At 40.5% G+C, this 15,998-nt stretch overlaps 1 protein-coding gene and 1 long non-coding RNA gene across 4 annotated transcripts; one reads left to right on the top strand and one right to left on the bottom strand.

The window, feature by feature from the left end:
• Positions 1-363: 363 nt before the first annotated feature.
• Positions 364-8,015, top strand: LOC134473819 (uncharacterized). The gene is made up of 2 exons (XR_010044278.1): positions 364-498; positions 5,031-8,015. It is a non-coding gene; the product is annotated as an uncharacterized LOC134473819 (long non-coding RNA).
• On the bottom strand, positions 2,437-15,950 carry LOC100714434 (putative uncharacterized protein ZNRD1-AS1). 3 transcript variants are annotated; one of them, XR_010044270.1, is made up of 4 exons: positions 15,559-15,899; positions 12,767-12,842; positions 8,163-8,223; positions 2,437-4,888 (listed from the first exon to the last, which is right to left on the bottom strand). XR_010044270.1 is itself a non-coding variant. In XM_063239467.1 (3 exons), exons 1-3 carry the CDS (start codon positions 13,315-13,317, stop codon positions 11,751-11,753), a joined length of 960 nt encoding a protein of 319 aa, XP_063095537.1. In that variant the 5' UTR covers positions 13,318-15,899; the 3' UTR covers positions 10,731-11,750. The 3 variants fall into 3 exon arrangements, 1 of the variants encoding a protein (XP_063095537.1); XR_010044269.1 differs by lacking the exon at positions 8,163-8,223 and having other exon boundaries at positions 15,559-15,950; XM_063239467.1 differs by lacking the exons at positions 2,437-4,888; positions 8,163-8,223 and adding an exon at positions 10,731-12,416 and having other exon boundaries at positions 13,100-15,899.
• Between the last annotated feature and the right edge of the window lie 48 nt (positions 15,951-15,998).

Genomic DNA, 15,998 nt, shown 5'->3' with positions numbered 1-15,998 from the left:
TTGTCTGTTTAATCTGTTGGTTTCTCCTGCTGTGCAAAAAATTTTTAATGAGACCCCAGTTGTTAATCCTTATGATGGTTCCTGTGCAGTTGGGGTTTTATTCATAAAGTCTTTGCCTACACCAATGTCTTTAAGAGTTCTACCTATTCTACCTTCCAGAAATTGTAGTTTTTCTGTTTTAATGTTTAGATCTTTGATTGATTTTGATACCTTTTTCATCTTTTTGAGATAGGGTCTCACTATGCAGTTCAGGCTGGCCTTAAACTCACTTTATAGCCTAGTCTGGTCTCAGACTTGCAGTGATCCTCCTACCTCAGCCTCCCAAGTGCTGGGATTACAGGCATGCACCCCACACCTGGCCATTTTTATTTTTTTTAGGGCATGGTGAAAGATATGGGTCTAGTTTAATCTTCAGCATGTGGAAAACCAGTTTTTCCAGCACCATTTATTAAAGAGGCTATTTTTCTTCCAGTGAAGATGTTGGCTACGTTGTCAAAGGTAAGGTGGCTCAGTGTGCCTGGAGTTGTTTCTGCATGTTCTAATCTGTCCCATTGATCCTTGGGTCTGTTTTTTGTTGTTTTTATTTTTGTTTTTGTATTTTGTCAGTACTATGCTGTGGTGTTTGTTGCTGTTGTTTTTTTTTTAATCACAGTAGCTATATAGTATAATTTTAAGTCCAGAAATGTAATGCCCCTGCCTTGCCTGTTACCTAGGATTGTCTTTGCTATTCTAGGTTTCTTCTGTTCCAAATAAATTTAGGATTGTTTTCTTTAATTCTGTGAGTTAGGCTGTTGGAATTTTGATAAGGATTGCATTAAATCTGTATAGGAATTTTTAAAGGAAGGCCATTTTCAATATATTTGTTCTTCCTACCCAAGAACAAGGTATATCTCTCTCTTTTGATACCTCTTCAATCTCCTTTTTCAGGATATTGTAGTTTTCAATGTAGACATCTTTTACTTGCTTCATTAGATTGAGTCCTAAGTATTTCAATTTTTTTTTTTCATTTTTTCTTTGGATGTTATTGTGAAGGATTTTTTCTCTCTCTCGGTGAGTTTGTTATTTGTGTACAGGAAGGCTGTTGACTTTTTATGTTGACTTTGTAACCAGCTATACTACTGAATTTGTTTACTAAATCTAGAAGTATTTTGGTGGGGTTTAATCAAGTTATCTGCATATCATGATAATGTAATTTCTTTCTTTTCTATCCTTATTCCTTTTCTTTTCCTTGTCCAACAGCTCTGGCTAATGTTTCCAGAACTATATTGAATAACAGCAGTGACAGTGGACATCCTTGTCTTGTTCTTGATTTGAGTGAAATCTTTCAGTTCTTGTCCAGTTACTATGATATTGGCTGTTGGTTTGTCACTGACGATTTTATCAGACCATCTATTTCCATTTTCTGTAGGAATTTATCACAAATGGGTACTGCATTTTGTCAAATGCTTTTTCTGGATCTATTGAGATGATCGTGTGATTTTTGTTCTTGGCTCTGTTTAAATGGTACATTATATTTATTGATTTGTATTATGTTAAACCATCCCTGGAATGAACCCAACCTGTCATGGTGTATAATGTATCTGATTGAGGATTTTTGCATCTACGTTCATTAGGCCAACTGACCTATAGTTCTATTCTTTAGTTGGGTCTCTGGTTTTGATATCAGGGTAATGCTTGCTTTCAGGTATGAATTTGGGAATATTGCTTCTCTTTCAATTTCGTTAAAGAGTTTGAGATTTTGAGTTTCAGCGGTGAACTGGTCGGATGGCCTTTTCTTTGTTGGTAGGTTTTTAATTATATTTTCAATGTCATTAACTGATATTGGTTTATTTAGAATTTTTGTATCTTCTTGATTCTATTTGGAAATTCATATATATCTAGGCATGTGTCCATTTCCTTGCATTTTCCACCTTATTCCAGTACAAGTTCTCAAGGTAGATACTGATGATTTTCTGGGTTTCTACATGATTGGATTTCTGTTGTTTTTGTTTTTTGCTGTTTTCAGGCAGGGTCTCAATATACAGTCCAGGCTAATCTCGAACTTGCAAGCCTCCTCCTGCCTCAGCTTTCTGAGTACTGGGATTGCAGGAATGTGCCACCAGGGTCAGCTAAGATTGGCTTTGATTTCACGTTTCTTACTTCTAATTGCATGGAGTCGAGTCTTTTTACTTTTTTTTTTTTTTTTTTGTCTTTTTCCTTTTTTATCGGTATCGGGGATCGAACTCATGACCACACACTTGCAAGACAGGGATTTATGCCGCTGAGCTAAATCCCCAGCCCCTTCTTTCCTTTTCTGATAAGGCTGATTAAGAGTCTGTTGATTTTATTTAATCTTTCAAAGAACGAACTCTTTGATTCATTGATTTTTTGTATTGTTTTCTTGGTCTCCATTTGTTGTAGTCAGAGGTTGTGCAGAGAACAATTAGAATCAGGACATGGATTTTACAATATTGTTTTATGGTGGTCACCAGAGTTAACACAAGAAACTGCAGGAAATCTATCCACAACACCATACACACAGAATATTTAATCAAGGGCCTAAATCCCACAGCAATGTCCCACATGAGTCCATGACAATGCCTCCCAAGAGTCCAATTGGAGATCCAGAGTCCATAAAAAGGACTCATGCCAGTCCTTTTACGGATCCGTGCTGGGAAGGCCCAAAGGTCGCAGTAGAAGCTGGGAACTCTATACCAGCAGGGTGAAGGAGCTGTGCTGGTAGGCTGAGGGTTCTACGATGAAGCCAAGAAGTCATACTCACAAAGACCAGGGCTGTCCTAAAAAGCACCACAGCCATCCTCAGTAACACGGAGGACCCGAGCTCCTCCCAGGACAAGCACAGTTGAGTACATGCCAGGAAGCCAGTGTAATGAGTTCATCCTGGAGACCAAGTGGCACACATCTTCCTTCCCCTCCAGAGCCAGGAAGCAATGTTCGATGTGAGGATCAGAGCTTCTCCAGAAGCTCAGACAGCAACACGTAGGAGAATGCCCAATGCCTCAACGCCTTAATGCAACAGCTTCTCCTCTATGTCTCTGTTTATGCTGGCAACTTTCCTCAGGTGGAACATCCACACTCAGCACCATGCTGTAATCCATGCTGGCATTAAGTTGGCCACCAGTTTTTAATCCGTAACACCATTGCATTGATGTCGGCTCTAATCTTTATAATTTCCTCCCTTGTACAAGATTTGGGCTTTACTTGCTCTTCTTAAAGTTTGGTTCAGCTCTGATATTTTTTTGTGAACTTGGTATGTCTATTTGTGACAGAGGGTTGAGTCTCCCATTACAATTGTATTAGTGCTTATTTGATTCTTCATGTCTATTAATATTTGTTTTATATAGTTGGGTGCACTGGAATTTGGTATATATTTGTGAATGTTATCTCTTCCTTTTGGATTGTTTCCTCTCCAAGAATGTAGTGACTTTCTTTATCTCTCTTAATCAATCTTGCCTTGAAATACACTTAATCTGCAAATAGGATACCTACACCTTTGGGTGGGGGTTGCTGTTGCTTGGAATATTGTTTTCCATCCTTTGACTTTCAGTCTATGAATTTCCTTTTGAATTAAATGTGATTCTTGTATGCAGCATCCTGCTTCTTGATTGATTCTGCCAATATGTTTCTTTTGATTGGTGAATTGAGACTACTAGTTTTGTAGGGTATAACAATCTTGGCTAGAGTTTGTTTTCTTTTAGGGCTTAAAATACTTCACTCCTAGCTCTCTTTGACTTGATGGTTTGCCTTGAGAAATTAAATTTCACTCTGATGGGCTTTCCTTTATAGATTATTTGTTTCTTTTCTCTAACAGCTTTATTATTCTATTCTGCTGAATTTATGGAACCTTGAGTATTATATACTTCACTGTAGATCTTTTTTATCATGGTTAATTGGAGTTCTACATGCCTCACTTATCTGAATGTCAAATTCTTTTTCCTTGTCAGGGAACTTTTCTGCCTGATGTCTGTGAATAGGTATTTTTTGTCTGTGTCATCTGTGCTATCTCCTGCTTTTTCATTGACTCCATGAATCTTATGTTATTCTTTGCATCATCTAGAAGCTGCTGGGTTGATTTGTCATGATCATTTTCTGTTTTTGAGAAAGCTTTCTTTTCATGATCACAATCACAATCCTGTCTTTTGAGATTCTGTCCTTACATTGGCTGATTCTGCTTCATATACTTGCAATGAAAGTTTTAGTCTCCTGGATATCTGTTTGAATGTTTCATGAATTCCTTTTCTTTCCTACATTGGGCATTCATTTTCCTAAACGCCTATATTTTTCAGTGTGTATCTGCTGTAGAGTTCCCAAGCATGTCTTTCATTATGGTCATCATCTTCGTAGTTATCTGAGAAATTACTTCTGATTTGATTTTTTTCATCTGCTTAGTCAGATGATAACCCTTGTTATCACCACTTCAGAGAGTCCAGGCAGGTAGCTTTTGGGTTGTTCTACCTCACTGCCCCGGGTTTTACCTTTGCTAAGTTGGAAGTCAGGGATTACATCTTGTTTAAGTGTCTTCTCATTTTGTATTTTTAAAGTTTAATTCCTGGCTTGATCCTTGTAAATTGCCTATGACACTAGCTTTATTGCTAGTATTTAGGACCCTTTAGAATGGACTACTTATCAGAGGTACCTTCCAAGTGTAGCTGGCCTTTAGGTTTTGAGTCTGTTGCAAGATCCTACCTCTTCAACTTACTGGGGATGAGAAGTTGTTGCCCAGTTGACCCAGCCCCTGGTCCTTTGGCACTGGCCAATAGTTTGTCCTATTTTTTAATGATTTACAGGCATTTTCAGCCTTGGTATACCAGAAAGATCAACTGTTTAGAATAGTTACGTCACTTTGGCTAAAGTAGTGCAATCAGCAATAACAACAGCATGAAACAGCCTAGAAAAGACAAACAGGGGAGAGTATTAGTTTGTCACCTTTAACCATATGAACTAGATTTATGTTTATACAACAAAATATAAAATCAACCAGAAAATTGTGTGCTGTAAATAGGTCTTCAATATGGCAATTTTACCCTCAGGTGAGAAAATTTAAAAGGGGTCCGGGAAAGAAGGAGACATTAAAAGCAAAGCTGGAGGACAAAGGAAGATCATGCAAATTTTGGGAAACTGATACAGAAAACAGAAGAGAAAGAAGAAAGAAATACAAACAGGAATACAACAACAACAACAAAAAAAACTAGAAAATGTGTTCATACTCATATAAAAAAAAGAAAAAACAAAAGCCAAGAAAAAAAGAGAAAAGAAGAAAAAAAACCCACTTCAAGGGATGTCTCTGCTGTCACTGATAGACAACAGGTACAAACGGAGTCCTGATCCAGCTGATTAACCCCAGCAAGCCAGCTGCATTTTCGATCCCTGAGACCCTGCATATCTAATTCCACTGAAGCTCAGGCTGGTTTCTGGCATGAGGCTGGAAGCGGACCCTTTCAGTCTGCAGCAGTTCACACACCTCCTGCGGGCTGGAGCTGGGCTCCCTGACCTCCTGCTGACTGGGCCCCCAACCCTGAGACTGGGAGCTCAAGATGGAGCTGGCAGTTGCTCTGGTCCCAAGTTCAGCTGGCCCCTCTCCAAGATGGCTCCTGGCCAATCCCCTCTCCTGGGGGACATCTGAACCTGAAAGTCGCACCAGCCACTGCAGCCCACTGCTCTGTTCCACTGGTGTACTTCTCCATGGAGGCCTCTAGGGTTGCCAGTAGTCACGGTGTGACTGTCCCTCCCACAAAGTGAGTCCTGGCTCAGGGAAAGCTCCTCCTTCCACCTTCTCCGCTGACTTTTCTCCCCTCACTTTCCCCGTGGGCCTCAGTTCTTGCTTCAGGTCACTTCCCTCCTTTTTCTTTCCTTCATGTTGCTATATCCCAGTGTCTCAACACCAAATACTAAGAAGCCTCTTTCTCTACTGTTCACCCCGCCACCATCTTCCCGGAAGTCCCTTTTTTGGTTTTTAGAGACAGGGTCATGCTGTGTAGTCCAGGCTGGATTCTCTCATTCTCACTTCTCTTCTGAACAGCACACATATAGAGCTCCTTCTCTGTTTTTCAGATTTCCTTATCATCTTTAGTAAATTAGCTCTTTTTCTCTTGCATGCTCCCAAGGCAGTCATTTTGTAATTTTCATTGGCCTGATGTTTACATTATTGTGCCCATACAAATGCCACTACTACTGGGTGTTTAGTAAGCTTAAATACTCTTTTACTGAGTTTCCTGGACTTAATAAATGTCCCTTTCCTTCCTCTCCTTAACACTCTTGACTGCATGCAGGTACCCCTTCCCCAACAATTCACACCTTGAAATGTGACTCCCAGTGTCATGGTATTTGAAGTGGGGATTTTAGGGGGTGAGAAGGCCATGAGGATGGAGCTCTTCTGTGATGGAGACCACTATGAAGTGGCTCTGAGCAGGATTTAAAATTAACCAATTAGCTTTGTAAGTTTACATGTTAGTCTGTCAAAGGCCTGGACCCCCTGTCTAGAGATGGGCAGTGGACTCATAGTAAGTGAAACCCTATGGGTCACTGGTCCTGGCTTAGTCCTGTAGTGGCCTGTGATGCCATGACGGCTCAAAGGACAGGATAAGGCCACAGCTGAGCACCCCTGACACTCACCCCAGTTAACTAAAGACTGTAGCTGCAGGCCGTTACTTCTGTAGTGAAAGTCAACCTGGAGACTTTCTCCCAAGATACTTCCCTTAAATTAACATATGATACTTCTAAATTAACACAAGACACTTTCCCTAAATTAACACCGTCTGTTACTTGAAGAACTCCTTGAGCCACTCCCAAAGTTGCCCTGTTTCCCACATTTTCTACTCTAACCTCTTCTCTTGTTTGAAAACCAAACCAACGTGGGCCACCCAGGAAGTTCTTTGTCTTATCCCCTAGAGAATCTCAAATTTTGCTAGAGGGTTTTGATCCTCCTGGAGCCCTACAATCATACCACTTGTCTCTTTTATTTAAGTCTTCCCCATCCACTCATTTGGGAGGTTGTGGACCTAATCAGCCTGAGATACTTACTGAGGTGGGTTCATGAACAACAATATAGGAATCCAAGCAGCCACACTGATCAATTTGGAATTTAATTAACTGAGCTCAGAACCCCTGGTATACAGACACCATTCCCCTTCAGGGTCCAAACAAATAGCCCTGAACTGGAAAGTTACAAAGTTTTTAAAAGACAGAATCAAAAAAGACATCTTGTAGGAAACAATTTAACTCCAATCTTTCATTGTTGTATCCTGTATCCTGCTCCTTTTGTTCAGCAGGTTAATTTTCCTCCTGTAGCTACAGCTCATTCTGCTTTTCTCATGGGACTTATACCCTGAGTAATTTTCCGTTTTCCTGACTGAATGCAGGGCACTAGATAATGCAGGGCTTAAAATGTTTTCAGTTATGCCAAGCTACAACACTTACGAATAAGATCAGTGGTTTTACAAAAGACAACCCAGAGATTCCTTACCCTTTTGCCATGTTGGGGACTCAGCAACAATGTTATAGGTAACTGAGTTATATAGAAATATTATAGGCAGACAGCAGGGCGGGGCCCTTGAAGGAGTCAGTACAAAAGACCAGATACCTTGCCACCTTGGAGGAGATACCTATGCTGCTGACCAGATTTCAAGACAAAAGACAAAACAAATGCAGCCATACCCTAAGCACAAACTTCAAGGCTGATATTCTAAATAGGTATCACCTTGATCACCTTGAGGAAGCCAGAAGAAGCCACTAATCCAAAACCCCTTACAGGCACGTGACTTGCTTCCCTATTGGATCCACATCTAATCAATCTTACCTGAGTAATTACATTCATAGTCCTACCAGTTGACCATAGTTCTGTCCCACCTCATGTCCACCTGCCAAGTTCCCATTTTCTCCCACCATGGACCTGCCACATCTTGTGGTTTTGCTTTATAAAAGTCCCTAGAAAAGGCCGTCTTCGGCAACCCATTGGAACCTCTTCTGTCTCTCAGACAGAAGCTTTCTTTTTCTCAATAAATATATTCTGTTCTTAACCTCCATTGTTCCTAAAATTCATTCTTTGATTTTTGGAGAACACAAACTCATATGAGACATCGAGGAGATGTCTGCCCTAGTATAATCAGGGAGTATTATGGTGCTGGTCTAACATGGCAGAGGACCGAAGCAAAAACCACACTTACCCTGATGGCCATTTCTTCCTCCTTTCCCTTCATCCCTGATTACAACCTCCTCTTTCCTTTCCTGCATGTGTGAAGAGAATTCCAATCGGTTCCTCAAGCGTCATCAGTGCCCCCGAAAGCAGCTTCAGGGCAGTGGCCGCATAACCTTCCGCCCTCTGTACTTGGCAGAGGGGAAAGCCCAGCCTCTCGGGTGGTACACGCCTCTCCACATCCTCAGTCAAGGCGTTCTTTTTCCTTTTTGTTTCTCTATTGCGCCAGAAAGCCCTAAGAGCAAGCTGGGAGTTTCTTTCCCCTACATCAAAAGGACTGCCAAGACAGGCATCTATCAGTCAGAAAGTGGGTCCTCACCAGAAACTCAACTTGTTGGCACTTTAATTTTGGGCTTTTCAACACGCAAAAATCAATAACCTTCCTGTACACGAATAACAAAGTCACTGAGAGAGAAATCAGGGAAACATCTTTCACAGTAGCATTAAAAAAAAAAAAAAAACTGAAATACCTAGGAATCAGTCTAACAAGGGCCTGCAATCCCAGAACTTGGAAGGCTGAGGCAGGAGAAGGACAAGTTCAAGCCCAGCCTGGATTACGTGGTGACTTAGAAAAACCTTTTATAATCAAAATCAAAAACAGCTGGGGATATAGCTCTGTTCACAAGCGATGGGTGCAGTCTCTACTGTCACACACACAGGTATACATGCCAAGACCAAAATTCTAGACATCTAAAAGTGTCTTTAAATGACCTTAATACTTAATTTTTGGTTTGGTGTAGAATTCTGTGAAACTATTTTTTCTTAGAATTTGGAAGCATTGCCGCAATGTCTTCTGGCTTTTAAAACTGAAATCCTTAAGAGACAAACCCTTAAGCCTGTCAGCCTCTTTCCACACTTTCTCTGAAATTTCACTGTGATGTGTCTTGCTGTTACGTCTCGCTGTGTAGCCCAGGTTGGCCTGGAACTCACTTTGTAGTCTCGGGCTAGCCTGGAACTCACAGCAGTACTCCTACCTCTCCCTCAAGGGTGGTAGGTGTGCTTCACCATGCCTGGCCTCGTGTTGTCTTTCATTTTATTTTTTCTAATTTTTTGATGATTTCTTCATAATTGAAAGCAAGAGCAGAAATGAAAATCAAGTGCATTTCTATTGAGGTAGACAAGAAAGACATTAGAAATGTCAAATAATTCTCTCCTCATACTTTTTTAATTTTGGAAAAAATTATTTCCATAAAAATATTTTATTTTGTTACAAAACATCTTATTAACATTTAAAACAAATATTTCTAAAATCTTCAATTTTTACATATGATAGACAAAATTTTTATAAATTATAGACAAAATCTCCTTGAGATCCTAGTTGTTAACTTGTTCTGGGGAGAACCTGAGAGGTGGTAATGGAGAGCAGATAGCTAATGATTCTAAGGTTTTTAGTTTAGAGGTGATGTGTATAGATGTCATGACTCCAGATCTATACAATATAGACTGAATTCAGTAGAAAAATCTGTATGAATCAGTATGAAATAGTATATGAATTCAATGTACACAATGAGTTTAAAATGCTTACAAGAACTGGGTATGCTACTCAATACCTGTATTCTCAGCACTCTGGAAGGGTGATGGAGCAGAGCCTAAGTTCAAAAACAGCTTGGACAATTTAGCAAGACTCTGTCTCAATAAAAGGGGGGAGGCGAAGTTTGGTGTGAAGGTCCTGTTCCATCCCTAGTACCACACAGATGTGTACAAAAAGTACTTAGGGAACAATGACATGCAAATGCCCACTGCTTTGACTGGTTGATCACATAAGGTAAGTTGGTTTGCTAGCATACACATTCATTTAAAGCTGTCACCTACTGACTGTAGGCATCACCACATGTGCTGTTCTCAGAGTAAATGGATGATGATGGGTAAGTTATCAAATAGGAAAAATGGTAAAATTACTGTGGTGGTGACTTGAAGATAAAAAACACTTTGTATGAGGTAAATCAGGTGGGTAAGAATGAAATTTTGATGCATACACTGGACAAATTCCAGAACTAGCAAAAAAAAAAAAAGTTTCTGAATGTAACTGGAGCAAATTTGACCATTTCCACACAGAAGTCATCTCATCAACTTTTGAATCTGTTGAAGGGTCTGGGGAGACGCTGAAAAACACCCGAAGCTACACTGACACTAGCGTAAGATGTGCAGTGGCCCATCACAGCGGCGGACGCTGTGGAAGACAGGAACCCGAGCCTGGGACTGCGGCCTGGGGCACAGTAATTATATTTATCCAATGCCACAATGGCAGGCACTGGCCACATGTGGCAACTTCAGCTTATACTACCTCTTAATTAAATTTAAAATTCTGTTCCTCAGCTGCTTACTCAGGAAGCAGCAACCCTACTGAGGAACACAGATGCAGGGCACACACCATCACCACTCAGGCGCGACGTTCCTTAGCTGTCCAGCTTCCACTTCTTTCCACTTTTACTTGCCTACCTTCTCAACTTTCTGGTATAGAGGAAGAAAATACACTGGCTGAAAAATAGTAAAAGAACTTCTGCTTCATGACTAAAATTACCATCATTAAGTTCATAAATTTGCTTCCTTGTTTCAGTGGGTACTGGAGGCGAGTGTTTGGGAAGCTAAGTGTGCTTGATCTTCAGTGGATCCACACGAAGGAAAGGTCTTGCTTCGGTGGGTGGGAAAAAGTCATTGAACGTAGAGCTGGAAGAAGTGACCCCACTCCTCTCCCTTCCCTGACCGCTTTCCCATTTCTACCTGTTTGCCTAGGTGGGGTTAGGGTCCTGCCTTTGTACAGCATTCTGCATGTCCCTCTGGCATTTCTCAGGCCACATACTATCTACTTACAAAGTGATTTATACCATTAGCAGTAAACAGCTCAATGGCTGAGATATAACACAATGACTGGTACACAGAAAACTGTCAAATGAAGCACCTGCCTGACAAGCGCAAGAGCCTGATTTCAATCGTGGTACAAAAAAACAACTGTCCAATGAAGTTTCTCATACAAATAAATTATGTGATGCAAGTTAGATTTTTAGGGCCTGGCTAGGAATTCTCTGGTGAAAGTACAAAAGTAACTGCTAGTAAGTAGAACGACAGTAACATTATCAGGCTGACTTCAAAGGTCAGGAATGGGGATAATGTGAGAGGCAGACGATAAAAACTGCTTACCACTGCCCAAGTCAGGACTTCTCAACTGGGGAAACATTTATTAAACAACTTACACCCACCAATCCTTCACAAAAATCTTAACCCGCCCATTGGTTCTGTGAAGTATTATTTTCACTTTACAAATAGGGAAACCGAACAAAAAAGATAAAGAACTTGAATAAATGACAATTAAAAACAGCTAAGCTAGTTTTCAAATTCAGAACTATCTTATACTATATGTGATACAAATGGGAATATGCCTAAATCCTTAGCAGAGGTAGCTGGCAAAGAAAAATAAAAAAGATTCAGTTGACAGATATGATTTCATCACAAAAGCATTGAAACTTTACTAACATTTATTAATGTTTTATTTTCCTATTTGATGTTCCATAAAGGGGGTTAGAGCCAAGCATTTTCTTTCATGTGGGTTCAGAACTGCATCCTATTCCTTTTTAGTCTGACCCTTTTCCATAAAAACAGTCACCTGAACCCGATTTCTCCCGCAGGGCTGGAAAAGTGGATACACAGTAACTCTTTCCAACTCCCTGGCCTCCTCCCGAGCTCGCTCACACTTCAGGTGTGCAGGCAGCTGGCTCTGGCTTTTTCTCAGGATTCTTTCCTTGAGTCTTTGCTCTATAAGTTCTCTCCCTCGGGCCATACGTTCCTGGTGATCCTTAATTTGCATCTGTTCTCTCTCAATTGCCTGATTTCTTTGTGCTTTCTGGGTGCCCTGCTTTTCTGGCATAAGTTTTGGTAACGCATCACTGAGGGGTCGTGGTTGTTTAAATGTTCTGCCCTTAAATCCTCTGGCCTGGCCTGTTCGATGTATGTGCTTTTCTATCTGTTTCCTCTCTCTCTCAGGTACTACATAGTAATGCTTTTGTCCCTCTATGTTTTGGGCTGTTTCCTCCTCCATTTTCACCTTCATTTCATTGCCTGTGGCCTCTCTTTTCATTATGTCCAAGATTCTTTTGTTATAGTAGGACTCTGCTTTGGCAAGCCAGTAGTCAAGAGAACGAGCCTGCTCTCTGCAGAGTGTTTCATACTCCTCTCGATGCTTCTGAGTTAGCAAGTGTCTTGCTGCTGTTGTATGCAGGCCACCTAGATTCTGTGGAAGGGTTAGGATTTTATAATGTGATCATCTTTTTTCTTTGAACACATTTAACCAGGAGCCTATCCCTTCCTACTTTAGTGAAATAATTTTGAATCCTTTCATTTCCAAGGCAAGCCTAGGAGCTCTAGAAGTGTACCGTGCCCACCATGAATCAAAAAATGGTTTAAAAATATAATGTTGGGAGATTTCAAAATGATACTTTGTCTTGCAACTGTGAGAATGGCTGGGAAATATTAGCTAGTGTAGATATGCTACATGATGACATCACTTGGACAGAAGAATTTCAAACCTAAGGTTCATTCCGAGTAATCCCAAGCTATATGTCGTGAAAAGAACTTATTTACCAAGATTTTTTTCTCCAGTGGGGACTGCTGACCTATAGCAACCCTCGGGTCTTTCGATGTTTTAGCCCAGGCCAATCTGGAAGAACAAAAGTAAAGGTAGATTAGAATGGGGGAGGGGGTCAACACACCTGCTTACATATTGCCTGAGTCAAAGGATCCAAATACTTTGGTCAACACCAAGAGTATATCCCTTCCAATGTGAAAGCGTGCTTATAGGCAAGACGCTAAAGGTCATTTCTTCATGGGAGACTACTGCATTCCTATGATAAAGAACAGTGAATCCTCTCTTATATTAGAGGAGCACCTTTAATTCTTATGAACTAAAACACATACTTTTCCTGTGGATTCAGTGTAAACCATTCTGAATCTTGTATCGGGGGTTCGAAGAGGGAAGATACAGACTCCTTGATGAAGTATCGCCCAATTACATCTGTGTCATATTGTTCAGTCTGCTTGCCTCCTTGGTCTTCTCTGATAATCCTAGGTTCCAATTTTATCATTCTATTGTGTTTCTGCAATAGTTTCTTGAGTCGGGCTCTGTGAGACTCCATCAGCACATGTAGGTCTCAATCCCTGTTCTGAAATTTATTCTTATTTCTATTCTTATTTGATCAGCTTAGCTGCCTTATGTTGCCAGTCATCCTTCCCTCTAAATTTATGAGACCATTCTTGTTGAACCTCTCAGAATAGGAATTTGTGGTTACTCTAGATCAGGAAGGCTGAACCTATGGAACATGTGCTGAAGTGGCTGTTGGTATCACTGAAAGCTCTACAAGGTTCACCATCACTGCTCTAGGTTTATTTATAGGGCAGGCTGATGGAAACACAAATAAAGACTATTATCTTTTTATGTGCTGTACTCTAACCTGAGCTTACTGTGAGGTCATATTTAAGCCACTGGGCATTAGCAATAGATCTGAATTCCCCTCCCTCCTAAGTATATGACTCAAAAGTATCACTTAACATCTCCCTATGCCAGTTTCTTCATCTATAAAATAGAGATATAAGACAAAAGTATGCCTCTCAGGGACATAAAGAACAAAAATGAATTAGACATAAACAGATTAGCACACAGCTGGATATAGAGTAAGTTTTCAGTAAATGGCAGCTGTCTTTTACAAGTTAATAGTCTGTTTCTATAGTCTACCCAGTCTTGTCAGTGATTTTTGCCTTCCTCTACACACTTAACATTTCTATAATTTATTTGAAAATCAGTTATTGTTCACATTGTGATAGCTCTATTCATATATAACATGTTTTGATGTTGAAATTTAGCCTTGTAGCTTAGTGTGGCAGTGTATATTTGCAGTCCTAGCACTCAGGGGCTAAGCAGGTGGATTATCTCAAGTTAGAGACCAGCCTTAGTAACACTTTTTCAGTTGGGGGGAAAAAGGCTAGATTTGTGTATCCAAAAAAAAAAAAAAAAAAAAAAAGGTCAGCCTCTCAAAACTAATGAACAAAATGAAAGAAATTTAAGCTTTTAAAATGTAGGCATTAAAGATAATGTAGGAATTATAAATTTACACATATAATGACATCTGTATTTTTGGAGACAATCTGATATCTAATATTTGATCCCACTGACTTGAGCACATTTTTATTTTCCTACGTGTGCTTGAGACTATCTTCATTTCTTTGCACACAGCACCTAGTACAGTACTTAACATTAAAGTATGATCCCAAATTCTCAAAACTAATAATTTGGTTATCTTTATCACATAATATCTAAGCATCTTTTATTATGTTTACAGTAACATTGTATCTTTTATTAAAGCATTTACTATTCTTCTTTGAAGTTTATAGGCATTTGTTTGATACACCTGAGCGAGATGCTCACATTTTGTACCTATAAATGCATCTTCATTGTCTTCTAATTATTCTTCTGTGTTCTGTGAGTCAGAGAACATAGATGTCAAGTACTGAGCTTCTGTTGAAAAAGAGTCACACCTTATAATGCCTGTGTTTTATTACTGCTCTAGAATTTGATTCACGGTGAGTATTGGCTGCATGGCTGGCAAGCAAAGTTGGGGAGGAAGGAATGCTAATTTCAAAGTCCACTTTGAAAGGAGAAAAAATAAAAGATTGTGTACCATCATGGACTCAACAGATCACCCTTTGTGAGACAAACAAAATGGCACCAAGTTTTGCAATTAAGTCAAATTATGGGGCATGAAATAAGTGTTTTAATCCTTTCACTATGGTGGTCTCACATCAGTTTCTCCCAAGACCAGAGCTTGTGGCCTGCTGATGGCTACAATTCTTATATAAAGGAGTTTAGTATAGCTATCAGGTCCAATGGTTGTTGGAGGGTCAGGAGAGGACTAGGAAACTCATCTAGAAGCTGCCTCTTACAGAAAAGGTTTCTATTTACATTGTAGACTACATATGAATAAAAGTAGCACGATATCTAAAGATATTATCTTTCCGCATGTTGTATAAAAGACGGGGGCAGTTAACTGTCTACCGAATGAAAGGTTTAGAGCGGAAGGGCGGGAGGCAGGAAAGATGGAAGGTGATCCTCAACTGAGAGCCAAGCTCGACCTCAGGAAATTCCTCAGTCTTAGGAAATTTTACCTCAAGGACGTTTCTGACGCTAGCACCCTTGATCTGGCAAGAGCCTAAGGAAAGAGAAGCCCCAGCTCACTACCTCTAAGATCCTGATCTCTCTTGCAAAGTGGCCTCCTCCATCCCTGCTTCATCTCGTAGGGACTAAGAACTCCCCTTCGGCTTTCACTGTCACCACTCCAATCCTTAAGACTCTGGCTCACCACTTCCAGGAGCCCTGAACTGACCTGAGAAGCATGCGGAGCTCGCCCGCCTCTGTGGCAAGCCAGGGACACAAGCACAGCCACGGTGTCAGTTCCAAAACTCCGGGTTTGGTTTGTAAGGAGTAAGTAGCCACAAAAGAGATAAATCATCTCAGGAAGGAACGGATGTAGTCCCCAATCCGTCAGTCAGTATTCAATAGTCTGGTTTTCAGGACAAACAACGCCCCCCTTAGCTAGATCTCTGTAGGATGCGAGAGAAAATAAAAAGGGCTAGGGTTGGATTCGAATGGGAAAAGTAGCATGACGCCCAACACTGCTTACTTGTTTTTCTTATTTGAGGGCACAAGAACCTCACACAGCAACCTCCTTTTCGCCCTTCCCAAAGGCTCTGGACAAATGGTCGCGACGAATTATGACGTCATAAGCAAGCGGAGCGCAGGCGCCGTCGACGCTCTAGCACGCCG

Source organism: Cavia porcellus, unplaced genomic scaffold (genome assembly GCF_034190915.1).
Source record: "Cavia porcellus strain 051 isolate PalLab524CR breed Dunkin Hartley unplaced genomic scaffold, mCavPor4.1 scaffold_28, whole genome shotgun sequence".
NCBI classification, from domain to species: Eukaryota; Metazoa; Chordata; class Mammalia; order Rodentia; family Caviidae; genus Cavia; species Cavia porcellus.
Note: the sequence above shows the minus strand (reverse complement) of the source record. Positions and strands in the feature narration are given on the sequence as shown.

Coding starts and splice junctions, on each gene's coding strand:
- LOC100714434 (XM_063239467.1), bottom strand. CDS start 13,317: ATGGAGTCTCACAGAGCCCGACTCAAGAAACTATTGCAGAAACACAAT. Junction 12,843..13,099: donor ACACTGAATCCACAGGAAAA/GTATGTGTTTTA, acceptor TTGTTCTTCCAG/ATTGGCCTGGGCTAAAACAT. Junction 12,417..12,766: donor CACTGGAGAAAAAAATCTTG/GTAAATAAGTTC, acceptor ACCCTTCCACAG/AATCTAGGTGGCCTGCATAC.